This window comes from Xyrauchen texanus, chromosome 44 (assembly GCF_025860055.1).
Source record: "Xyrauchen texanus isolate HMW12.3.18 chromosome 44, RBS_HiC_50CHRs, whole genome shotgun sequence".
Taxonomy (NCBI): domain Eukaryota; kingdom Metazoa; phylum Chordata; class Actinopteri; order Cypriniformes; family Catostomidae; genus Xyrauchen; species Xyrauchen texanus.
Genome location: NC_068319.1, coordinates 4,421,608 through 4,448,863, shown reverse-complemented (window position 1 = coordinate 4,448,863; position 27,256 = coordinate 4,421,608). Strand labels below are relative to the sequence as shown.

The 27,256-nt window shown below is 37.6% G+C and overlaps 1 protein-coding gene across 2 annotated transcripts; it reads right to left on the bottom strand.

Annotated features, from left to right (window-relative positions):
• Window positions 1-742: 742 nt before the first annotated feature.
• LOC127636706 (kinesin-like protein KIF2A) lies at window positions 743-26,640 on the bottom strand. 2 transcript variants are annotated; one of them, XM_052117384.1, is made up of 21 exons: window positions 26,498-26,640; window positions 22,618-22,712; window positions 21,774-21,902; window positions 19,218-19,272; window positions 19,021-19,119; window positions 18,170-18,270; window positions 17,962-18,057; window positions 17,791-17,845; window positions 14,735-14,897; window positions 14,228-14,318; window positions 14,027-14,090; window positions 12,303-12,394; window positions 12,069-12,211; window positions 11,770-11,974; window positions 11,492-11,602; window positions 11,294-11,361; window positions 9,073-9,186; window positions 8,201-8,348; window positions 7,969-8,070; window positions 4,056-4,191; window positions 743-3,901 (listed from the first exon to the last, which is right to left on the bottom strand). In XM_052117384.1, the coding sequence occupies exons 1-21, from the start codon at window positions 26,556-26,558 to the stop codon at window positions 3,816-3,818; spliced, it is 2,214 nt and encodes a 737-aa protein (XP_051973344.1). In that variant the 5' UTR covers window positions 26,559-26,640; the 3' UTR covers window positions 743-3,815. The 2 variants fall into 2 exon arrangements, with proteins under 2 accessions (XP_051973344.1, XP_051973345.1); XM_052117385.1 differs by having other exon boundaries at window positions 9,103-9,186.
• Window positions 26,641-27,256: the final 616 nt, after the last annotated feature.

The following is a 27,256-nucleotide window of genomic DNA, read 5'->3' as shown; positions in this document are numbered from 1 at the left end:
AACTTCTTCCACATACAGAATGTTTTTCTAATGCAACATAATCTTTTAACTCTATATTTTAAATAGATTTTCTATATGTCACATGACAACAAAATGTCATGTCTTTGATTTGGTGGACAAAAGTTTTCCAAATATTAATCATATTTTAAAATAAAGTTGTTTTAAAAAAAAAAATACATACAAATTTATATTTTAAGTTAGGATTTTTTTTTACTGTCTCCAGAGTTACACCACAACACTTAAAGAAAAAGTGCACTTATTACAGGGACAATCCCCCCGGAGCAACCTGGAGTTAAGTGCTTTGCTCAAGGACACAATGGTGGTGGCTGTGGGGATTGAACCAGCAACCTTCTGATTACCAGTTATGTGCTTTAGTCCACTACGCCACCACCACTGAATAATTTAACAGATCTGAAAGTGTACGTGTGGGACGTTTAACAAAAGGAAAGTCATTTTAATATAGGCATGTTTTAATAATATGCATTTAGAAATATGTTTTGTCACTCATTTATTTAGTCTCGTTTCTTTACACCCAAATATGCTATCTTTAATATTTCTCATGAACATAATCATACATTCAATCACATACTGTGTTATTGGCACTGTGTTAATAAAGCATATTAACACTAATAATAATAATAAGTACAGGACTTTTTAAAATAATAGCTTTTTAAGGAGAAAATGGCTTTTAATAGTCTTTAAGTGAAGTAAAACTGTACAGGATGAAGTTATCAGATGGCTCTTTATTTTAGCTCTGCAATAAATTGAATAAAACATTGAGTCACATCCAGTTCCAGATTCAGGGAACATTTCAACTCCCCCATCACACAAACAACTTTTCAAGTGGAATAAAAGGACACTTTTAAAATGTTAATTATGTTGGACTGCTTTTTTTAAATAGCGTCTTAAAACCAGTAGCTTGAATTTACTAATTAACACTTTCAAGAATTCTTAGTTTTCAAAAATGTAAACCATTTTCTATTAACAAAATTCCCTTTTGATTTCTGCAGAAAATAAAAACTACTATGTAAAGTTTATTTGTTTTGATTGTCCATCAGAGCAGAATGAACAGAGCCATTTTCATAGTGGTTTGTTGAAAAGCAGGTGCAACACTACGGAAGCCCTGAACTGCAAGGTAAAAAAAAAATATATATATATATATATATATATATATATTATTAGGTGAATTTTTTTATTTTTTAGGCAATTTATTGCCTTCCTAAGATTATGTCCTGCACAAAAAAGAAATATCAGAATTTTTTTTTTCTTGACATATTTACTAAGACAACTAAGATATTTTATTTTTTTGCTCCACAAGACAACACAATATTTTTTTCTCTTGCTAGCTAACAATTAGCATGTGATACCAACCTTGGCCACCATGTGCCAATATCAGTCGGCATGAAATCTTGTGCTGACAAGACTGAATGTCTGTGGTACTTTATCTATTTATAAACGTATACTTCTAGTATAATACAATAACAAGAATGTTTTGCAAATCTTACTCAATTTTAGAAAGTCTTCTAATACATGAAATCAGAAGTTTCTTCTGATAGTTTGGTGACCTTCAGATTCTGTCACCTCAACACAAGATTTCATGTGTTGCCTCTTGAGAAATTTGTTTTGCGGACAAGTCTTTTTGTGAGTCTTAGCTCAGGAAGGCACTAATACACCTAAAATAAACAAGTTTACATAGTGTTTTTTTTCACCTTGCAGTTCAGGGCTTCTGTACAACACTATTTAATTTAGTTATGTCCCACTGACAATTAAATATCCCAACAATGCAATTACATATTGAAGCCTATCCCTTTCCAGTCTCGCAACACTTTGTCATAAGTAACTATAATGAAACTAGTCAGCTCCTCTAGGTCTCAACAGAGATCATCTGTATTGCAGTCCTGCAGCTTTTGTTTTGCAACAATGAATGCACCGGTATATCGGTATGAGCAATACTGACCTTTAATTGATCTGATTTATGTGATATTTTGGACCGATAATATCGGGCGTTTTCCCCCAAAAGTACTAAATAATTTGTCCGCCGTAATGTAATGTAGTGAAAAAGTATTTGCCCCATCCTGATTTCTTGTTTTTGTGTATATCTCACACTAAATTGTTTCAAAAATGTAAACACAATCTAAAATAATACAAAAGGCAATCAGTGTACAGTATTAATAAACAAAATACAGTTTTTAAATGATAAAGTTATTTAATGAAGCAAAAACATTATCCAATACCAACCGGGCTTATGTGAAAAAGTATTTGCCCCCTTAGTTACTAAATCCACAAATCTATGCAACTGCATTCATAATGGGGTTCAGCTGGACTAGACACACCCGGATTACTGCCAGCCCTGTTCAATCACATCAACACCTAAACACAACTGCTTCAGCAGCATGAAGTCGACTAAAAGGTCTCACCCAGTAGCACACTATGCCAAGGTCGAAAGAAATTCCAGAAATGATGAGGAAAAAGGAGAGTGAAATATATCAGTCTGGGAAGGGTTACAATTTTTTTTTAAAGGCTCTGGGATGCCAAAGAACCACATTGAGAGCCATATCATCCAGGAAGTCACAAAAAAAAAAGCCAAGGACAACATCCAAGGAACTGCAGGCCTCTTTCACATCACTAAAGATCATTGTTCATGACTCCACTATCAGAAAGGCACTGGCCAAAAATGGCATCCATCCAGTGGCGAGGCGAAAACCACTGCTAACCCAGAAGAACATTAAGGCTCATCTGAATTTTGCCAGAACACACCTTGATGATCCTCACAGCTTTTGGGAGAATGTTCTATGGACTGATGAGTTGAAAGTGGAACTGTTTGGAAGACGGGGGTCCCGTTACATCTGGCGTAAATCAAACACAGAATTCCACAAAAAGAACATCATACCTACGGTCAAGCACGGTGGTGGTAGTGTGATGGTGTGCGGATGCTTCGCTGCTTAAGGTCGACTTGCAATAATTGAGGAAAACATGAATTCTGCTCTCTATCAGAAAATCCTAAAGGAGAAAACCCTCCAATGTGGCTGAGCTTAAGTTCTGCAAATAAAACCACAGCGTTGTGAAAGACTGATCCCCAGTTATCGGAAGCATTTAGTTGCAGTTGTTGCTGCTGAAGGTGGCACAACCAGCTATTAAGTTTAAGGGGGCAGTTAGTTTTTCACATGTTTGTTTTTTAGGTGTTGGATAACTTTTTTGCTTCAATAAAAAATACATATATTTGAAAACAGTATTTTGTGTTTACTCAGGTTGCATTTGTTTTATGTTATATCTCGATTGAAGATCTAATAAAAATGTACTATGAAAATTACAAGAAATCAGAAAGGGGGTGAATACATTTTTCACAGCACCGTGCATTATAATATCTGTCAAAATCAACCAGTGTTGGAGCATCCATAATTTTAAGCATTTATCTGGAGATTTCTCTACATTGGGAGAGCATAATTGTATTTCATTAGCAGGTATATGTGTGTATATACATTTGAAAAGCATTAAAAATGTGTTCATGAAATATTTACAGACTGAACAGTCAAATCAGATACAGATGTACAATCAAAGCTGGTTTGTGCATGCATTTGCTCAAGTAATCGAACATCACAATCTGGCCTTAAATGGATTCAATCATTCATTTTAGTCACAACTGAAATTAGTAATATTTCTATACAATTAAGCTTTAAAATGTGCTTCTCTTGGATGAATAGAAATGGTCAAAACACTAACAGTACTCGAGTACATACATTGAGACAGGTTGTTTAAAAAGGTGTTTTGGGCAGGAATATACAGTGTTGAGCGTAATGTGTGCTGCTGCAGTGAAGCTACAGAGCTCGAGGACGTTTCGGGTTTATCTGCTTGCTGGCCTGTTCCTCCTCTTGAAGAGCAGAGCGGAAAGACTTTACTTTATCTGTCATAAACAGAGCAAGATTAAACAAAAACATTTTGACATGCTTCATATTAATACAAATATGATGTTGGTGTTTTTAAGCACTGTAATCAATACAAAAAGATCCTACATTATCATTATGTTCAAATGAAAGTCCTTTGAGCAATGCACTGACCTCTGAGCTCGATCAACACATCGATCTTTTGATCCAAAATTTGCTCGAGTTGAGTGGCGAAAGACTCCACATCATAATCCACTTCCTCTGTCATCTCCAAAAGCACCTTCTCATCCTCCAGCCAACGTATGGACTCCTGCAGGATGGAAAAAGCACAATATAAACATTTAAAAACTCAGGGGGCCTGTGTAGCTCAGTGGTAAAGACGCTGGCTACCACGTTGGCTAGTTCGAATCCAAGGGCGTGCTGAGTGACTCCAGCCAGGTCTCCCAAGCATCCAAATTGGCCCGCTTGGTAGGGAGGGTAGAGTCACATGGGGTAACCTCCTCGTGGTCCCTATAATGTGGTTCGTTCTCAGTGGGGCATGTGGTGAGTTGAGCGTGGATGGCGTGAAGCCTCTACATGTGCTATGTCTCCGTGGCGATGCGCTCAACAAGCCACGTGATAAGATGCGCGTGATTGATGGAATCCGTCCTCCGGCATCCGGATTGAGGCAAATCACTACACGACCACGAGGACTTAAAAGCACATTTGGAATAGGGCATTACAAATTGGGAGAAAAAGGGTGTGACAGGGCGGAGTGCCGGCCAGGTGGTGATTCTACACACCCGGTGCCTTATCAGGCTAATCAAGCCTCCGAGAGGGATAAAGGCCGACTGCGGATGGTGGTGCAACCGAGAGAGAGATCGTTTATGGACATGTCCGTCGTGTGTTTATGTTAGTGTTTTTTGTTTAAGTTTTTCATTAAAATATTATTTATATTGTCAAGCCGGTTCTCGCCTCCTCCTTTCCCTTAATCCCTTAAAGGGTAAAAAAAAAAGAAGAAGAAAGCAAGACTCAATGCTGAAGTATCTGCCACTGGCACAAAAAGTGCAAAGTAATGAAATAATAATAATTTGTTTACTTAGTTATGTCTGTGAAATTCCCTATAATGAGGTTTTCTGTTCTGTATTTGGACTATCTACACATGTTCTGCCATTCTTCCGTGTTTTCTGTGCAATCACTCGTGGAGACTCACGCGGCATTATTTAAATTATTTTCCGTCCATGTTGGTCTTTTATTATGGTACGATACACCTCCAATAACACCGCCCCTAAACACCCCATAATGACAAACCGACTGTGATTTGTTGCTTAACGTGTCAGTTAAATGGCTTTTCCTGTCTAAATGGGCAATTCTTGGCCAATTAAAGCAGCTATAGCCCCCACACCTATACTGCAGTCACAGGTCTGGCTAAGCAAGACTATAGTAAATGTAATGCTAAATAACAGTTAATTCATTCTTTAGCCAATTTATGTGCATGTCATTTACTATTATATTCAATTGTGTGATATGTTGCCATTATATCAGCCTATTGGCAATCCTGCTCTCTGGATATTGGCATCAGCCCAAACATTTTTTAAATATATATATATATATATGTACATATTGATACTTTTGGCCATATAGTGTACATATCATCAATTCAGAATTGAACAACTTGGCCCACCCTGATAAACAGCAATAAAAGCAAATGTGTGGTAAATGATCGTGGAAACTACATTTTCACTGAACTGTCAAGAACAGGAGTTTTCAAACTAGTGTCGGGGGCAAAAGGGGTGCTAGGGGGTCTGCAGAAAAATTCACAGAAAAAGAGTATTAGATTAATTATGATTGTTTTTTTGTGCTGACAGCCATAGTAAGAAATACAAATAAATCGGCATATCATTTAATTAATTTAATATAGTTTGGGGAAAAATGGGGTTGTTATAAGGGCTGGATATTGATACAGATTTCCCAATTTGATTCTGATTTATATGGGTACATTTCTGTTACAATGTCCATTTTGCTTAGATATAAAAGAAATTCAGTCAGCTAATGTTGTTAAATATAAAAGAAACATATAGGCAGCCCTTCTAAGTACAATGTGAAAATATGAATTTTAAATGATCAAATGTGTCACATTTAAAGGTGCTTTGAGTGATTTTTTTCATGGAAAGGTATGCAACCAGTTTTCCTACTCTCTGAAAGATATTAATGAAATAATATCTCTCATATCTAGACTCTATATACAGCAAACATAAATGTGTCCACGGGCCGCAGACTCTGATGCTGTCTAATTTCATAGTTTTGTAGTTTCTGTGAAATATTGAGGCTTACTGCCATTTTTATGCAATTTTGTTCATTACAGTTGTTCGTTGAGCACGCGATATTGCTGCAGTTGTATTTGACAACTGCATCTGCTCGGTATCAGTCTCGGTATCAAAGCTCATTTGGTATCTCTGGAGTGCGGGGTTTCGGAAAGAGGGGGCGTGGCTAATCCAACCGCTCAGTTTGTGGAAATTCTTGAACGGCTAAAATCGCTTACAGCACCTTTAACATTTACATTTATGCATTTGGCAGATGCTTTTATGCAAAGTGACTAACAGTGCACTTATTACAGGGACAATCCCTGGAGCTAAGTGCCTTGTTCAAGAACACAATGGTGGTGGCTGTGTGGATCGAACCAGCAACCTTCTGATTAACAGTTATGCGCTTTAGCCCACTCCGTCACCACTTCTTTAAGCTTTTGAATTGTTCAAATTCAGTCTATTCCATCAATTAATGTCTTAAAATGGCATATATTATGTTGTATATACTGTATATAACATGTTCATTGTTTACTTGCATAATTTAAATATTTACATTGATACGTAGAACATGCGCTTAATCGGTCCTGTCTCTTTACGACTACCGTATATAACAAGAGAAGACGTGCATGATTTCTTTAGCGCATCATGTGTGATTTTTAGAATTAAAAGTATATTTTTTGTTGTTTTAAATCAACAACTGACTGTAATAACACAAAGGGTATTAAAGGAGACATTATTCAGTAACGTATGGATCCGTGAATCTCGTCTTTGGACGCACAGAACGAGCTTAACCAAACTTTTACTCTCAACATGCAGTGAAAAGATCTCGCAGCTAATAACTTCTCCACTACATTACTCAATCACTGGTGAGTGACATTTCAACATTTATCAGCCAGTGGCTAATAGTCATTTTTAGTCGCATAGCTTGAGATTTGGTTGCACATGCGAGTGATTTACTTGCATTATAAAGTGTTGCCACATAAAGTGAAAGATCGATCTTGAAATGTAAGAATCAATATCAAGATCTGAAGAAATGAAGATCGCGATGCATCGGAAAATCGATATTTTCCACCCCTAGTTGTCATTCACTATTCTCTGTAAAGCTGCTTTGAAACAATATTTGTTGTGGGTGAATCCGACGCCTGTACCGAACTGTAATGGGAAACATAGCTCCAATGATGAGAAGAACCAGGTATGCTTGAGGTCAGTATAAGGCAAATTACTTCCTGTTTTACTTCCTGTTTTAGACGTCTTTGGTCAATGTTGCGTTCATATATCAACCGAACCGCAACAGTTTGTTTGGAAGTGGACCGAGACCCACTTTTCAGGCGGTCTCGGTTCACTTGTTTAGTGCGCACCAAGGTTCGGGTGACAGCGTTCACACTTGTTCAAATGAACCGCACTAACAGAGCAATCGCACCAGAGTTCGATTTAATCGAACCAAACCTGCCAAGTGTGAACACACCCGTACGTTACTCCAGCTTAAGATACACTGTCGACATAATAAGAAGTAAATACTTTTCAGATAATATTTTTTGGCTTTAGAACTAAGACAAAACGAAAGTAAATTATTTAATGTTGCAAACAAGAAGTCTTCATAATATTACGTTCACTATTTTGTCTCAAGGGGATCATCAAATCTGAGGGTCCTTGGCATTAAAAAGTTTGAAAACCCCTGGTCAAGAGACCTTGACTAACACTCTAAGTGGACTTAAGAGGAAAAATAAAATGCTACAACGTGTAGAACATGGTGCCTTTAAGGATAACCATCATCACATCAGTGGCGGAGATGAAGTCAGTACCTGAAACACAGCCCGATGGTCCTCCAGGACCTGTTCCTCCATCTCCACTAGATGAGACACAACCTCATGGAAGGTAAAGAGCTGTGGAGACACTTCCTCTTCCTGTAAACATTCATCACATAAACATACTTTCAACCTACGAATGTCTTACTTATAGTTACCGCTACATATTAGGATTAGACATGACCCAGCTTGTGCTTCTGTAATAGGGAAGATGGATTAAAACACCTACATTTTGTTCACAGAGCAGCTTGAGATCATCTCTCTGAGGAGAGCTGCCGACTCCCCATTGAGCCTCCAACACGTCCAGCTGATTGACAGAGTGACCTCCGGACCGACACTCCATCACTGCACTGGGGTCAATGGTCAACTCCTTCACCCTGCAGTCATACACACATCAACTCAATGCACAACCTCAGCATATGAAAACACGGGGTATTAATGTCACAATGTCATAACGCATGAGCAGCCAATGAATGAATGGACACTGAAGATGCTCTTTCACATGTGCTGTTAAACATGTTCATGCTACATGATAATGACTCTGTCAGTTCTGTAAGCCACAAGCAAAAATAAATAAATAAATTAACATGTTAGTACAGTGCAGTTGCAACAGAAAATGCTTAAAGGAATAGTTCACCTAAAAATTAGCATTTTGTAATCTTTTACTCACCCACATGTTGTTCCAAACCGTATGGAAATGACACGACTCAATCACATTGTTCCAAGTATTCTGAAATGGTACAATTGCTTTATGCAAGGAACACAAGATACTTTTATGGTGTTTTGGTCCTTTGTGGCCACTATGTTGCATGGAAAAGAGTAGCGAAAAGATTTTCCAAAACTTTGTGTTCAACAGAACAAGAACGAATAACAAAAGTGTCATTTTTGGGTGAACTGTTCCTTTACACATGCCTGATATGTTGTGCAAATGAACTGGACGATGGACCAGTGAGAACAGAAAGGGACACAAAAAGTAAACAAGCGCATGCAGAAGCATTCTCTGAACTGAAATTGAAGCAAATCATTAGTGCGGTTGATGTAAAAGAAAATCAGGCGCTCTGTCTGAAATTAGACAGGCTTGAAACTGGAAAAGGGCGAGACCTGCTGGGTGAGGTATCAAAGTCATCATACTCATAGGTAGGAGAGAGCTCAGAGCGACCGCCGCACCCCTGCGAGAAGGGAATGTCTGAAGGGCTTATCCCAAACTCCTTCACTCTGAAGATGAGTTGACAGACGGCAAATGAGACAGAGAATATTCAGTTATTTATAATTTAATGGCAATGGACAGCATCTGTGACATTAAACTGAAAATGACTTGAAATATTTTTGTACCACCCCTCCCCCCACCACAGCTAAAAACATTTCAAAATCCAAATTTAGTGGAGAAAGTTGTTTTGGGGCATATACACATTACAATAGCACTAACACAAATATTACGCAAAGAATTATCGGCAATGACACGATTAACTCCACCCAAATCTACAGTAAGTTTGTGAAATGTGAATAATATTCCACTGAAGTGGATATCGTCTTATAACTAGTGTTTTTAATCAATATTTGCACTTTTCTGCTTGAACAGTAGCGAATCTACCTATTAATGGCGGCAATTTCTGCGGCCCCGATCAGAATTGCAAATATTTTCAAACAGCTTTCTGAATACGCCCCTCAAGAAATGTAATGTTCAAATAGCTTATAGTTGTCTCTACACATTAAACTAGGATGGAAGTAAGTGTTGTAAGCCATTTTGACACAAATTTCGGGTATGCTTAGGGTCATTGTCCATTTGGAAAACCCATTTGTGACCGAGCTTTAACTTCCTGGCTGATGTCTTGAGATGTTGCATCAATATATCAACATCATTTTCCTTCCTCGTGATGCTGTCTATTTTGTGAAGTGCACCAGTCCCCCCTGCAGCAAAGCACCCCCATAACATGATGCTGACACCCCCATGCTTAACGGTTGGGATGGTGTTCATCGGGTTGTAAGCCTCACCCTTTTTCCTCCAAACATAATGATGGTCATTATGGCCAAACAGTTCAATATTTGTTTCATTAGACCAGAGGACATTTCTCCAAAATGTCTTTGATCTGATCTTTGTCCCCATGTGCACTTGCAAACTGTAGTCTGGCTTTTTTATGGTGGTTCTGGAGCAGTGACTTCTTCCTTGCTGAGCAGCCTTTCAGGTTATGTCGATATAGGACTTGTTTTACTGTGGATATAGATACTTGTCAACCTGTTTCCTCCAGCATCTTCTCAAGGTCCTTTGCTGTTGTTCTGGGATTTATTTGCACTTTTTGCACCAAACTACATTCATCTCTTGGAGACAGAATGCGTCTCCTTCCTGAGCGATATGATGGCTATGTGGTCCAGATTTGTGGAGGTCCACAATTGTTTTTCTGAGGTCTTGGCTGATTTCTTTAGATTTTCCCATAATGTCAAGCAAAGAGGCACTAAGTTTGAAGGTAGGTCTTAAAATACATCCACAGGTACACCTTCAATTGACTCCAATTAGCCTATCAGAAGCTAATTGTCTAAAGGCTTGACATCCATCCATCCATCCATCCATCCATCCATCCATCCATCGTCAACCACTTATCCTGTGTACAGGGTCGCGGGGGGCTGGAGCCTATCCCAGCTAACATTGGGCGAAAGGCAGGGGACACCCTGGACAGGTCGCCAGTCCATCGCAGGGCTTGACATCATTTTCTGGAATTTTCTATGCTGCTTAAAAGCACAGTTAACTAAGTGTATGTAAACTTCTGACCCACTGGAATTGTTATATAGCCAATTAAAAGTGAAACAGTCTGTCTTATATATTATTATTATTATTAAAATGTTCATGGGCCAACCCTATATTTTTTATTGCTATAGTTTAATGATTTTATTATTTACCATAATGGAAAAATGCATAAAATTGTTTATAATAATATTAGCTCTCCATATCAATTATAGGACATGTTAACATAAAAATAAATAATTTGTATCGGTAGTAAAAAAATAAAATCAATATCTCTCCATCTGTACTACTTACATGCATATTTTGAGCTTAATTTGGGCCACTTCCCCTAAATATTGCAAAACCATTTTCATAACAAGTAGGTTTGAAACGGTAAGGTGCATATTAGTACAATTCTAAATAATAACATCCGCAATTTAGGAATTCTCTGTAATTTTTGCATTACATACAGCCCTGTGTCGGACTAGTTACATCTGCTATGCTGGCATACAGAGTGTTAATCACAATTCAGCCCATATCAAGAGAGAATGAAGGGCTGGCTGATTACATCAATAAATATTCAGAGGTGTTGGTGGGCTGAGGTACCTGTTGGCATATCTCAAAGTGTTTAATGTGTTTTCACACGACGCCATTCCAGGAGAGATTGTTGCAATCTATTCAGAGAAGATAAACATTATTCCACAAACATATTTAAGTCATGATAAACAAAAGCTACACTGTGTGTATCTTACAGTAAATGTATCACAGTTATGAACAGCGTGAGCATGTCGGTTGATTCCTCACCATACATGTTCTTGAATTCTCTCCGATGAACGAATCTCGTAAGACCTGGGTGAGTTTACTCGCTCTAAACGGAGTATGTGGTTTGTTCAGACCTAACGCCCTAATGCACTCCTGGAAATCACATAAACAAAACAAGTGGAAATGCAAGGTTTTTAAACGCTGTTTTGTTGTATAAATATTGTTATAAAAAGTGGACAATTTCTTGTAGCTAACAGGTGTGGCAAAAAGTTCCATTTGAATTGTTGTTGTGAGGTAATGCACGCGCAGGTATTGCAAACCTTCAGTGCCAGGAGACTTTTGTTGATTTCTGCCCCCTCGAGTCGCGTCTGCCGATCGGCGCTCGACGTGTCCGCCCCCCGCTCGTTTCCAGCCAGGTCTATAAGAGAAAATTTGCCATGCATTTTGCCCCTCCTGCGGAGAATAATCTGAAACACGGCGTGACTGCGAGACGAGTGAGCGTTAGCGGAGGTCTGGCCAGACGTTCTGGGGTAAAACACAGAAGACAACATATACAACAGATCAATTAGCCATTCGAAAGAAACCCGTCTTTTCTGTTCATCTTAGTAAAGTCTTTTACCTGCAGCTGTTGCCCATCTCGATAAGTTTGAGCACATCCTCTGTGCATTTGACCTCTCTCTCCTGCAACCCGACAACCTGAACCTGCTGCTTCCCGTCTTCCAACACACGCAGTTTCGCCTTCCTGTTTAGAAGGTCAAACACCTGTTTGCACACAGAGATAAAAAGCAATGTGTTAATCTTGGAATTTTATTTAGTTAAATTAGCTGATATAAATAGGAACAGGAGAACTTGCCTTCCCGCTGTAAATTTCAAAGAAAGTCGAATAAACCTGAAGATCAAGCTTCTTGTAGATAGGTTTTTTTAACATGAGGAAAACGTCCCGTGCTGGAAACAAAGCACAGTACATTTTAGGAACATAATATTACTTATTTGTCCATAAAAGGGACAATTCACATAAACATGAGAATTCTGTCATGATCTACTCACAGGTTTGGTATGAGATGTAACACGATTACTTATTTAAAATACTAAATATTAGTAACTATTCCAGGTACAATTTAAATTGTTGGAAATCAGAATACAGTTACTTTCAAAAAGTATTTTGATTACTAAAAATATTACTTTGCATTTTATTGTAATTGGTTTCATTTATTATTTTGACTATTCAGGCGGCAAACATTTATCTATATAAATAATGCGATCCGAGGGCCTTTTGAACAGCGTTATAACACTTTCTTATGATTCGTTTCGTTCATACGAGCGCTTTCACACTGTTGTAAGTAAAAAGGTGACGTCATTGAGAAACTTTCCCATGGGAGCTTATTAGAGCAGCTACATTGTGTTTCTACAGCTTAACAAAATGTGCCTGTTAGAAACGCTTTGATAGATGAAACATGAATCTAATAAATACACTATTACATGCCTTAGTGATGTTTTTTATTGAATTATGTTTTATCCGCATGCTAAGCACATGCTAACCAATAGAAAGCTACAATTAATATATTTTCTGCCTCATTCTACAAACAGAATCCACATACAATCAGAAAAGGATGTGGTTGTACACTCTGAGGGGTTTATTTTGGAGCAGCAAAAATAGTTAACCTTTAGTCAAATTTCATGTGAATATTTAGCTTTATGCTAAGCTAAAACGCTATTTCTTGGCTTTACATGCATTATTATTTTATAATGAACTCTATGAAGAAAACTCACGTTAGAGCATAATAATTTTTCTCTAGTAAGACCGTTGATATTAGAGCAAAGATGTACTGCAAAAAAATTTATTCTTAATGAGAATTTAACTAATGAGATTTTTAGGCTTTTTTTTCCCAGAGAATGTGTTTTTACAAATCTGCCAGTGCTGAAGTAATCCAAAGTATTTAGATTACGTTACGTACCTTAGAGTAATCAAATGTAATATGCAACAAATTACATTTAAAAAGTAACCATCCCAACCTTGTCTCCTCATATATCTGCATGCAAACAATTAAGTCCTCATTTGTAAGATATTTTACATTTACATTTATGCATTTGGCAGACACTTTTATCCAAAGCGACTTACAGTGCACTTATTACAGGGACAATCCCCCGGAGCAACCTGAAGATAAGTGCCTTTCTCAAGGGCCCAACAGTGGCATCTTGGTGGTGCTGGGGCTTGAACTCCCGACCTTCTGGTCAGTAACCCTGAGCCTCAACCACTGAGCCACCACTGCCCCATTTTGCCCCATATTTTGGAGCTTGACAGTATAAAACACGAGTAGTAGAACATTATTTTGTGTAAATCATTCATTAATCAATTAATTGAATTTGATGGGGCAATTTAAGCAAGAACGGTTTTACTAATAATTTATACATATATTTGTTTTGCCTGTGTAAGACCTTATTGTATGGAAAATGCAGCTTGGACACTCTGGCAGAGAAAAAGTAATGCGGGAACGGAGTTAAATGATAGTACATGATAACAGTATTTTCATTTTTGGTGAACTTAGGATAATCATCAGCTGATGGTCTGATACACACCAGCAAGTGCATAGATCCCTTTCGAGCAATCCTGATTCTTTCCTGAAAAATCTCCGCCCATCGTCTGTAAAGGAGGAAAATCCATTATAACGCTGAGTGAAACTGAATGATCCTCTGGGGAAATCTTTTCCAGTAAGTTGTGCAATGTGATGTCATCGGGTATTATATACTGTCATCAGACATCTGTAGATTGATACTTACATGAGTTTTTCCACTGCCCGTTTGACCGTAAGCAAAACAGGTTGCCATTCCCCTCTCAAAAATGGTCTCAACCAGCGGCCGAGCGGTAAACCTGCAACACAAGGAGTCAAAGACTTCCAATTTATATTAGATCACTTTTAAAGTTAATATGATATTATATTAACAGCTAACATCCAAAATTTAATTTCAATAACTTATATCATCAAGGCTGTATGTGAGGGTAAAATAATAACCAATAATATCACAGCCTACTTTTCACTATCCAATCCTGATGAATAAATTACCACCCTACATAATTTCCCACTGAATTTTCCATTTCAGTCAGAAATACGTCACATTATGTCAAATGCATAGTAAAAAAATACTACTCCATTTGTTTTTAATAAAATAATAGCCACTAAACTCCTATGTCACCTTGTAACTGCTCAAATTAATACTTTCTTTCATTGTTATTATTGTTATGCATACATCTTCACTTCTTTGCTTAAATCTTTTTTAACCTCTGACCTGTAAACCATTTCGTTTGTCGAAGTATCATCAAAAGCATAATCAAAACGAAACGTCTGGTTCTCCAGGTATCTTGTTAAATCCACTTTCTGCTTGGGTTCATGGACCATCACCACGTCTTTACTGGGGATGGTGATGACGTCGAGATCCTTCATGGTCAGCTCTGACATTGAATACAAATAATAGAGTTCAGTATACAATAAACAGCTCTATACATTAGGGCTGCACGATTATGACAAAAATGAATGATTAAAGTAGATGAATACAACTTACATTAAAATACTTATTTTTGGTTGGATCAAGTGCTTGGCGTATTTTTATGTAGGAACTGCAATTCCAGAACAAGGCGGGAACTATTTCTGAATGACTTTATAGCCGTTTTATCAGTAAATGTTGACAATGCCTAAACTGTCAACTTTACATTGGCCCCCTTTGAGAAGCAATACAAATAAAGCTGTCGTGTCGGTTACAAGGCTCAACCGCTGCAAAAACACACATTAAATAGAAAATAAAATACATTTTACGCAACATGAGAGACTACATAGAACTACACTGACTGCTATAATTGAAATTTTTCATGATAATTTAATTGTGGCAACTGTAATTGTAATGTTGATTATTTTTCGATTCATTGTGCAGCCCTACTATACAATAAAATATGAAGTACAGAGGAAGTACAGTGAAATAAGGGAAGAACAGTGGAAGTACGTTGAATGTAGGGTAAACGTAAGATGGAACTACAGTGGTAATATGGTGGAAGTACGGAGGAAGTACAGTGGAAGTAGGGTAAAAGTAGGGTGGAAGTACGGAGGAAGTATGGTGGAAGTACAGAGAAAGTACAGTGGAAGTACGGTGGAAGTACGGTGGAAGTAGGTTAAAAGTAGAGTAGAAGTACAGTGGAAGTAGGTTAAAAGTAGAGTAGAAGTACAGTGGAAGTATGGTAGAAGTAGAGTAGAAGTACAGTGGAAGTAGGTTAAAAGTAGAGTAGAAGTACAGTGGAAGTAGGTTAAAAGTACAGTAGAAGTACAGTGGAAGTAGGTTAAAAGTAGAGTAGAAGTACAGTGGAAGTAGGTTAAAATTAGAGTAGAAGTACAGTGGAAGTATGGTAGAAGTAGGTTAAAAGTAGAGTAGAAGTACAGTGGAAGTAGGTTAAAAGTAGAGTAGAAGTACAGTGGAAGTATGGTAGAAGTAGAGTAGAAGTACAGTGGAAGTAGGTTAAAAGTAGAGTAGAAGTACAGTGGAAGTAGGTTAAAAGTACAGTAGAAGTACAGTGGAAGTAGGTTAAAAGTAGAGTAGAAGTACAGTGGAAGTATGGTAGAAGTAGGTTAAAAGTAGAGTAGAGTACAGTGGAAGTAGGTTAAAGTAGAGTAGAAGTACAGTGAAGTAGGTTAAAAGTAGAGTAAGTACAGTGGAAGTAGGTTAAAAGTACAGTAGAAGTACAGTGGAAGTAGGTTAAAATTAGAGTAGAAGTACAGTGGAAGTATGGTAGAAGTAGGTTAAAAGTAGAGTAGAAGTACAGTGGAAGTAGGTTAAAAGTAGAGTAGAAGTACAGTGGAAGTAGGTTAAAAGTAGAGTAAGTACAGTGGAAGTAGGTTAAAAGTAGAGTAGAAGTACAGTGGAAGTAGGTTAAAAGTAGAGTAGAAGTACAGTGGAAGTAGGTTAAAAAGTAGAGTAGAAGTACAGTGGAAGTATGGTAGAAGTAGGTTAAAAGTAGAGTAGAAGTACAGTGGAAGTAGGTTAAAAGTAGAGTAGAAGTACAGTGGAAGTATGGTAGAAGTAGAGTAGAAGTACAGTGGAAGTAGGTTAAAAGTAGAGTAGAAGTACAGTGGAAGTAGGTTAAAAGTAGAGTAGAAGTACAGTGGAAGTAGGTTAAAAGTAGAGTAGAAGTACAGTGGAAGTATGGTAGAAGTAGGTTAAAAGTAGAGTAGAAGTACAGTGGAAGTAGGTTAAAAGAAGTAGAGTACAGTGAAGTAGGTTAAAAGTAGAGTAGAAGTACAGTGGAAGTAGGTTAAAGTAGAGTAGAAGTACAGTGGAAGTAGGTTAAAAGTAGAGTAGAAGTACAGTGGAAGTATGGTAGAAGTAGGTTAAAAGTAGAGTAGAAGTACAGTGGAAGTAGGTTAAAAGTAGAGTAGAAGTACAGTGGAAGTAGGTTAAAAGTAGAGTAAGTACAGTGGAGTATGGTAGAAGTAGGTAGAAGTAGAGTAGAAGTACAGTGGAAGTACAGTGGAAGTAGGTTAAAAGTAGAGTAGAGTACAGTGGAAGTATGGTAGAAGTAGGTTAAAAGTAGAGTAGAAGTACAGTGAAGTAGGTTAAAGTAGAGTAAGTACAGTGGAAGTAGGTTAAAATTAGAGTAGAAGTACAGTGGAAGTATGGTAGAAGTAGGTTAAAAGTAGAGTAGAAGTACAGTGGAAGTAGGTTAAAAGTAGAGTAGAAGTACAGTGGAAGTAGGTTAAAAGTAGAGTAGAAGTACAGTGGAAGTAGGTTAAAAGTAGAGTAGAAGTACAGTGGAAGTAGGTTAAAAGTAGAGTAGAAGTACAGTGGAAGTAGGTTAAAAAGTAGAGTAGAAGTACAGTGGAAGTATGGTAGAAGTAGGTTAAAAGTAGAGTAGAAGTACAGTGGAAGTAGGTTAAAAGTAGAGTAGAAGTAGGTTAAGAGTAGGTAGAGTAGAAGTACAGTGGAAGTATGGTAGAAGTAGGTTAAAAAGTAGAGTAGAAGTACAGTGGAAGTATGGTAGAAGTAGGTTAAAAGTAGAGTAGAAGTACAGTGGAAGTATGGTAGAAGTAGGTTAAAAGTAGAGTAGAAGTACAGTGGAAGTAGGTTAAAAGTAGAGTAGAAGTACAGTGGAAGTAGGTTAAAAGTAGAGTAGAAGTACAGTGGAAGTAGGTTAAAAGTAGAGTAGAAGTACAGTGGAAGTAGGTTAAAAGTAGAGTAGAAGTACAGTGGAAGTAGTTTAAAAGTAGAGTAGAAGTACAGTGGAAGTAGGTTAAAAGTAGAGTAGAAGTACAGTGGAAGTAGGTTGGAAATACAGAAAAATTAAAAAGGAATTTCAGGTTCACCTTTCTTGTTTATTGGGCGTGTCCGCACGCACACACATATCCGGTGATCCTCGATCTGGAAAAATACATCACATTACAATAACATACAACACAGTAAATATATTGTTTGCAACTTAATTAAATATTTAAACTGAAGTAATTATGCAGGTAATGATTCATATTTTTTTTTACCAGATCTGCAGTTGTCAGTGGCCTGTAATCCAGACTCGCTCTGAAGTCTCGGATCATACACAGAATTTCATAATTAGGAGTTGTGGCATCGACCTCCTGCAAAATGTAACAAAATTAAATAAACAAACATTTAATGTCATAAAAGGTCCAAACACATCATCGGACGAAGAGCTATAGTGAGTACTGAAAGACGACTGCTGTTGTTCACCTGTGCTCTCTTCTCTCTCAGCTCCTGTTGTTGCAATCGTCTTCTCTCTCTTTTCTCCTGAAGTTTCTCCACCTCCTTCACACAGTTGGACTTCCTGCGAGCTGAACACATACAAAACAAAAAAGAGACCAAATTATAATTATAAATTATAATTTTTTCTCACAATAGAAAGCCCCAATCTGATTTTTAAAGGCATATTTACAAAGTGATTTGACATGGAGTGATCATGAAGTTTTTGTAAAGGGGGTATATAATCAATATATCTGTGGTATCTTGTTTTTATGTTTTATTCCAAAGTCAACTTAAATGAGCTTATGTTAAACACAAGCGGCATGTGTTAGGGGCAAAGCGTTAGCAGGGGTCATCTCTGAGACATACTGGAAAACAACTCTAAATGATGCTTTTGTTTGTCTTGTGTGTCAGCAAGACAACAGTCATTGTGCGAGACGCTGAGAGCCCTTCACTCCACAATCATCGCTTGTGACGCTCCTCTTCATACACTCCAAAAGATTGGAGATTTCACACCCATTTATTCATAAGGACCCTCAAAAAAATAAGAGTCACTGGGGTGCAATGTGTCAAGCACAATTATAACAGAGAGAAAAAGAGAAAAGTCTGGATGTCAGTTTTTTTCTCAATACATCAGACTTCTAAATTAACGTCACCTTTTATCAACCTAAAGTTTCAGATTTTCTGTTTGCTACTGTATTTAATTCTCAATTCTGCATGTGACTCTTGCATTAGAAATAAGAAATAATTCCACTGTTTGCACAGAACAATAAAGAACTTAAAAAAGGATGCTGCGCTAATAGTATGAAAGTGGTTGAGAGGTTCAAAGTATGTTCTGGTACCGTTCTGCTGCTGTAGGGTTTGATTCTGAATCGGTGGAGGTGGCGCGGGCGCAGCTGGAGGTGCTTCAATCTGTTGGCTCGGCCGCGCTCGAGTCGTACCTAAAAAGACACAGACATCATATTAAGTACATGTCATTTTTTTTTTTAAATAAAGAACTAAAAAAACACTTGTATATAACAGTAAGTTGTTACAACACCTCGATTATCCCTTGCGGGTGGTTCAGTTTTAGGTGGAGCTACTGTTCGACGATTCTACAAGAGACAAAAATAAAAAAATAAAAAATCACATTTCAGACCATCCATTCTGCTTAGCTAAACGATATATATGTATACGATACATTATAACCAGCTAGTATCCATTATTTTATAGTAATTGCCCTTAAAGGCATAGTTCACCAAAATATGGACATTCTCATTTACTCACCCTCATGCCATCCCAGATATGTATGACTTTCTATCTTTTGCTGAACACAAAGATGTTTAGAAAAGCTCTGTAGGTACTCACAATGCAAGTCAACAGGGTTCAAAACTTTGAAGCTAAAAAGCACACAAAGGCAACATATAAGTAATCTTTCCGACTCCAGTGGTTTAATCCATGTCTTCAGAAGTAATATGATAGGTGTTGGTGAGAAACCGTTCATTATTTAAGTCCTATTTTACTATCAATCTCCACTTTCACTTTTACATTCTTTTTTTTTTTTTTTTTTTTTTGGTGATTTGTGTTATTTGTGCATTTCGCCACCTACTGGGGAGCAAGGAGAATTTATAGTAAAAAAGGACTTAATTATTGATCTGACTTTCTGTTAAATATGCGATCATATCGCTTCAGATGACAACCACTCAAGTTGTATGGATTACTTTTATGCTGCCTTTCTGTCCTTTTCGGAGCTTGAATGTTTTGGACCCTATTGACATTGTATGGACAAAAACACCTCATACATTTGTCAACAAATCTTCGTGTGGGTTTTGCAGAAGAAAAAATGTCAAATGAGTTTTAAGTGATTAAGACTGCTTTTTGATTATTTTTTTAGCACAGCCGACATAATTTTTTTCAGTCCACATTTTTTCGCATTGACGCCACAAGCGCCTGCCGTTACCTGTACTATAAAATTTCAAAAAGCATACGTAGTTGGGGCCTGGGTAGATCAGCAAGTAAAAACACTGACTACCACCCCTAGAGTCGCGAGTTCAAATATAGGGCATGTTGAGAGAATCCAGCCACGTCTCCTAGGCAACTAAATTAGCCCAGTTGCTAGAGAGGGTAGAGTCACATGGGGTACCTCCTCCTGGTCACTATAATGTGGTCCGTTCTCGGTGGGGCATGTGGCGAGTTGTGCGTGGATGCCACAGAGTATAGCGTGAAGCCTCCACACACGCTATGTCTCCGCGGTAACACACTCAACAAGCCACGTGATAAGAAGCGCAGATTGATTGTCTCAGACGTGGAGGCAACTGTGTATCGTCCTCCGCCACCCGGATTGAGGCGAGTCACTACACCACCACAAGAACTTAGAGCGCATTGGGAACTGGGCATTCCAAATTGGGTTGAAAAGGGGAGTAAAAAAAAGAAACGTCGTAATGCACATGTTTCGAACGCATCCGTATGAGTTCAAAGTCAAAAGAGTATACTTTAAAAGGCTGAGTGCACAACCCATTTTAAATATCGGCTTTACCACTTCCCCAAACGTCCCTATGCTTTTCTCATTCATACATAAGCAAGGTTCCCACTCTTTTCAAGGCACAATTTTCCAGGACATTTCATGTGCCCAACTGGTGTACTATGCCCAATACACTCATGATTGACTTTTGAAGCAAAAACACACAAGAGGTTGTGTGTATTGAATATTGTGGTTATTGGATGTTTATTTTTTTTAGAATGTTATTATAGTTCTGTATTCAACAGTTTATTAAAATGTTATTATCAAAATGGTGTCAACATGACAGATCATTCTTAGGGGATGTAAGTCTGCTGGAGCGCCCTCATTTCTAAAGTGGTTATGGTAGCGGCATTCGAGGAAATGTCATGTAGAAGGCTAGGCACCTTAGATTAATTTAATAAATAACGGGGCAGCTTTTTGGCCTTTTTTGAGGGCTCTCGGGGACGGGTATATGAGCGGCTATCTTCACACATTCATTTTAAAGCATGCAGCACATGCAGCTTATATTTTTATTATATTATTATATATCACAACCATTTTGTGGTTTAATAAACACACTAGATTTTAATTTGATTGTGCATTCATGACAGTCAACAATTTATGTTCACTATATGACGCAGCCAGCGTCAAATACACACAAAAAATAAAATATTTTTTCACACCTAAACCGATTCTCAATCATTACCATGATTTTGTACATGTATCAAAATCCTTGTTAGTGTCACAGTCAAAAAAAAATTATAATACTAAAATAAGGTATTTTTCTAGTTTTCCATCACTGGAAAACTGCATAGCAAAATTCCAGGTTTTCCAGGACACGTGAGAACCCTGATAAGATATACTGAAAACCTCCTAATGTCATTGTTTTCCCAAGTATGTGGTACTCAAAGAGCATTTGATTTCTGTGGAGGAAAACACCATTAGATTGTGGTGAGAGGCGCAAACATAGCAAAGCGTTTTTTAAAAGAAAACGGATTAGTGTGGATGTGGCCTTTATTTGAAAATTTATATAAGAAAGTGTGCACTAAAATAATTTTTCCACATTTATTTCTACTCGTGGTTATGGCTATTTTCTGTAGCTGTATGGACGCAGACCTTGTTTTGGGGAATCTTGTTGAGTTTGATGGCACTTGACACAGGGGGTGGAGGAGTTTCTGGACTTTGTGCGATTTCCTCATCAGGTGCAATATCTAGATTCAGTGCAAAGATGCTCTCCAAATCGACCTGTTCACACAGAACAAGAACATTAGAATTGGGTTTCCAGTTTTTAAAAACATCAATTGAGCATTTGAGCTGCTAAATAAATATAATTTTTCCATAGGACAGAAAAATCACATCTCTCACTTCTTCTTTCAGCTGCTCCTGTTAGTGGTCGCTACAGCTGACCATCTGTGATCTGCATATTTGACTTGGCTCAAGTTTTATGCCGGATGCCGTTCCTGACGCAACCATAGTGGCTGGGAGACTCACACTTACAGGGCAATTTAGAGCCTCAAATTCACATAACCTGCATGTTTTTGGACTTTGGACCAGAGGAAACCCTTGCGAACACAGGGTGAACATACAAAATCCAAAAAGAAAGGCCCAGTTAAGCCGGGACTCAAACCCAGGACCTCCTTGCTGTGAGGCGACAGTGCTAATCACTGAGCCACCGTACTGCCCCTACTTCTCTTACTTATTCAGATGAACAACAAAGCTATTTACAGCAAAGGTAGAAAAGCTGCTTTGGAATAAATCTCCTTTTATCCTGACACATCAACATTATATCTGTGTCTCTATAATGCATGTATAACTAAAGCAAGCTTAAACACATAAAGCTCCGTAAAAATGACTCCTTTGAATAACGATTCTGCTGAAAACAGAACTTGAGGAACATGCATTACCTACTTACTGTATAAACACAGCCAATATGATGGAATATGAATATCAGACATGATACCTCTTTCCCTTTTGTGTCTCCATTTTCAATCCACTCCACAGTCACACTGTCATTGTCTTCATTCAGTGATGTCACCATGGCCTGGTGTACTCTGCCTGTAATAGATAATACAACAAAGGTTTACTGCAATAGTTTTCTGATTGATGATAAGAAGTAGTTCAAAACATTATTTTACATCGATGAATAGAGTTTTAAATGAAAGTTGCATGTGCAAATATTCCTGCCAATCACAACACAAGCACACCAACTTTTTTGGGAGAAGGTTTCCTCATATAAGCAAATACAGTAATCCCCGGGTTGAGCCAGTGTCGCTGTGTGGGAAACGGCACGTAAAAACAACACAAACCGTGGTTATACGTGGTTAATTAGTTATTCACTTTTCATGTCAGTCAAATGGTCTCTTCCTGTCAAAGCAAGTGGTTTTTGGCCAGAATGAACCCTTTTCACAGACTGTGATGATGCATTTCTGCCTTAATTGGCAGTGAGTACATCTAGCAACATTTTTTAGCATTTACATTTCTAATAATTTAATGTATATGTATAACAGAATTTTTTGTATTATATTACCCAGGAATTCATTAAAGGGATAGTTCACCCAAAAATGAACATTCTCTCATCATTTACTCACCCTCATCCCATTCCAGACCTGTATGAGTTTCTTTCAGGGTTGCTGCAGTTGCAGAGTTTTTAAAAATCAAATTTAAGACTTTTTAAGACCTTTTTCAAGACCTGAACAAATAAAATGAATACCGTATCCCCATACCAAAATAAACCAACACAATCTCAAAATAAATCATGTATCAAAGACTCTTACTTGAACAGGCAGTGGCACACATTCATCATGGCCTTAACATTTCTTAATGTCTCCTTAACATATATATCACATTAAGACTATGTATCATTATCTAAATAAATACAAATTAGAGGTTGACCAACATTGGATTTTGCTGATATGATATTGAGGTGAAAGAAAGGCAATTAATCTGCCAATTAAATTCCAGATGCAGTTTTTAACCAAGGAAAATTAAAAAGATTCATAGCATGAAACTATTAACTTTAAAGGCTGAAATACACAGGGGACTCTTATTTTCAAATGTTTGCGCTTCACTTCTTCTAATTGCTCATTCAAACAGATAAGGGAAATAACATGTGCGTCTGTTCTAGCGTGAACATGTCAACACGATTACGTCACAAGTGTATACTGCTGCTGACCGAAGCGATGATTTATAGTTAAAAAGTACTTCAATATTGATCTTTTCCGCAAGAAAAGCGATCGTTTTGCTTTATAAGACAATAATTTAACCGCTGAAGTCGGTGAAGATGATGTTTATGTTAACTGTCTGTTCTTTTTGGATCACAATCCACTTGCATTTTAAGGACCTACTGAGCTAATATATTTTTCTTCAAATGTGTTTTGACGAAGTAAGTCATAAACATCTGAGATGGCATGAGTTTGAGTAAATGATGAGAGAATTTTCATTTTTTGGGTGAAATAACCCTTGAAAGGGGTCATGTCATGAGGAATTAAATTTTCCTTGATATTTTGACATATAAGAGGTCTTTCTACTATGAAAACATACTGTAAATTTCAGAACTCAAAACATAATCCCCAGTGCAATAAAAGCATTTACTCACGCACCTCCCCTATGTCACTATGCCCATGAATTCATTACCACCTGTACAGCAACAACATCAATGCCTACTCTACGTCATCTCACCCTTGGCCCTGCCCACTGGCTATCAGTACAGAAACAGAGAGAGAGACCAGGTCAGACAGGCCTAGTGTGGCTGCTAACTATTCCTGAACACCAAAAGGGATCCATCTAGACTATTTTTAATTATTTTTGCATATGCACTAGACAGACATCTTTGACCACTGTCATGTATCTCAAGCTGCTTTTAAAAGATGCAGTGTCAATTTACAACTCCAAAAAAGAGAAGCGGTTTCATTCAGCTGATGGATGTTACTGCTTTGAGCACAAACTCGTCCTGGACGCATTCTTGCACCCGTCTGCCCTATTTTTAATTCTTGGTGAATGTAAACATGCACTAGATGGACGTCTTTGATGTGTTTCTGGCGATGTGTGCACATCTTGTTCATCATGTCAGTGTGGATTGTGTTTTTTTGGCTCATATCGGAGTGGATTGCTTGTGAACCAGTCATAATACGATACAAACTTTGCAAAGGAACTGTTTTTGGAGGATGGGGCAGTTAAAAACACTATTTAATCAATCACAAAACCTCGAGTAAACAGTTTCATTCATTCATACTTAAAATGTCATGACTCTTTGTTAATGGCGCTGTTGTGCTTATAGTAAGTGAACAGTTTAATATATTCGGATGCAATGTGTTGGATGTGTGTCATGTGTAAACCATGAAATGTAGTTTTATAATGTTGTGTTGCTTGTTCATTCTCTTCCGATGGAGTTTACAAAATGGCTGTATTTGAGGGGCTGCACAATGTTAGCCAATCATAACAGTGGACGTTTACGTTGAAGTTTTAAAGAGGCACTTAGGTCAAAACTGAGCGTTTCAGCAGAGTAAACAGGAAAAGTCGTGAAAATGTAGGAGTTGATTTTCCTTATGTTGTTGGAGCAATTGGGAACGTAAAAATAATATATGCTATGGTCTCCCATTCACTGATATATACGTTTTCCCTGCTATCAGGGTTTACATACGCCTTCCAAACCCAGAAATGTGAAGAGGCGTCAGCTGCGGTGTGGACCAGACTTTATGCCGATAAGCCAAAGGTCAGACTCACGAGACTAACATGCCCACAAAACACCCCCATCATGTTTTATAGCAAGATTATTAAGACCAGCATTAGTTAAATCTTAAGCCCACTCTTGTTACTTTATATACATTTTACCAAAGCTTTAAGCCATATGTGACACTTATATTATTACCTCACTGCACTGGATCACAGTTGCAGTCATTTAGCAGACAATTTTATTCAAAGTCATTTAAATTATACACACATAGTATTTGGACAATTGCCCGAGGTGAAGAATCTAGCTCAAACGCACAAAGCTGATAGTAAATAGTTTAAATATTAGTGAGGCTTGAATCAGCAACCTTCTAGATTCCAGCTTTGCAACTCAACCACCATGCCACACCACCCATATTATATTGCATGGCAATTGGTAGATGTTACTTGTCATTTGGTATACGGCTATTCTTTATACTTATTGTTTTTATATATTTAATATCTGTCTTTTTATTATAGTGCATTAATGTTTCCTGTAAGTGCTTAGTCCAGTCAGTAATTTGCACTGCAGACCACGTGAAACTACATTTCGCTCCATTTTAACCTCATATATTGGTGAAATGACAAATAAACAAAACGGGGAAAAAAGAAACTAAACATCTCCGCAAACTATTTAGCAGGCGATGTCTCAAGGCGTCTTTCTCAGAGATGTTGCTACCATACTGCAAATACACGATTACTATTATAAAGGCTTGTTTTATGAATATTAATTACGTAGGGTGACGTTTTACAATCTGATTGGCTGAAAGTCTGAAAATATTAAGTGGAGGCTAATCTGCTGGCGAATCGTAGTGGTGAAGGTCTTGCTCATGATTATTAAATAAATTACGTCCCTAGGCGCTCCGCAACGTCAGGCGGGGCTAATCAATATTCATGAGCCAAGCCATCGCCATAGTACAATTCGTAAATTCGCCATGCAGGCATCCCTAACGACATTATTACACTGTGCAAAGCAGAGAATATTCATGCATACGTTCATTGACGTATTCTATAGTTTACATCAGCTGTCTTGTGTCATTTTTTTTTGACGCCCTGTTAAACGAGTATACTCGGTTAAACAAAGATGATGCGGCGACTAACTACACCTCAACCTAATAAACGGCGGGACTCACCATCACTGCGCTTGATCTCCACATAAATGCCAATCTGGAGCTTGCCGAACACAGCTGCCATGCCCTCATGTGTGTGCCAGTGTCTGTATGGGTATATTCGAGCGGGTTTACGATTGAAGTTCCAGGCGGCCGTAGAAACCGGGAGGAGGTCAGGCCAGCAGAGAGAGCGGGATGATCGCGCATGCGCAGTACGCACACACACCCATCAGCAGAATGTCACATCAGCCTCTTTTGTCTGGATGCAGTGGACACATTTCAATTAATGCGGCTTTTTATGTATTGATTTTTTTGTATTTTAATTTTCTTTTATATGGGCTTCAATTCAAACCTTTTAGTAGGATGATTTAGTAGGCTTCTATACTAAAACGTTTTATACAACATTATATTTCATTTCTTCGTACTGAATTTTCTGTTAAAGAAAGAAAAACTCTTTAAATTGCGTTCATTAGAATGAGTAAAATTCACATAAAAATATTTAATTCTTTGAATGTAACTTTAAATAAAATTTACTTTCACAGAAATACACATGATGGCAGCAGAGGGCTGTTTTTCATTATTTAGGCTAAAAGTATCAGTATCACAAACAAGTTTAAAAAGTGATATATATATATATATATATATATATATATATATATATTGTTGTTAGAGAGAGAGAGAGAGAGAGAGAGAGAGAGAGAGAGAGAGAGAGAGAAAGAGAGATACTAGTTAAATCAGAAACTATAGACATCTGGCATTCATAAATTATGGTTAAGTATTTTG

Excerpts from the sequence above, each read along its gene's own strand:
- LOC127636706 (XM_052117384.1), bottom strand. The coding sequence starts at position 26,558 with ATGGCAGCTGTGTTCGGCAAGCTCCAGATTGGCATTTATGTGGAGATC. Across the intron at positions 22,713-26,497 it reads GGAGATCAAGCGCAGTGATG|GCAGAGTACACCAGGCCATG; the intron begins GTGAGTCCCGCC and ends TATCTATTACAG. Across the intron at positions 14,898-17,790 it reads ACGCCCAATAAACAAGAAAG|AGCTGACCATGAAGGATCTC; the intron begins GTGAACCTGAAA and ends ATTCAATGTCAG.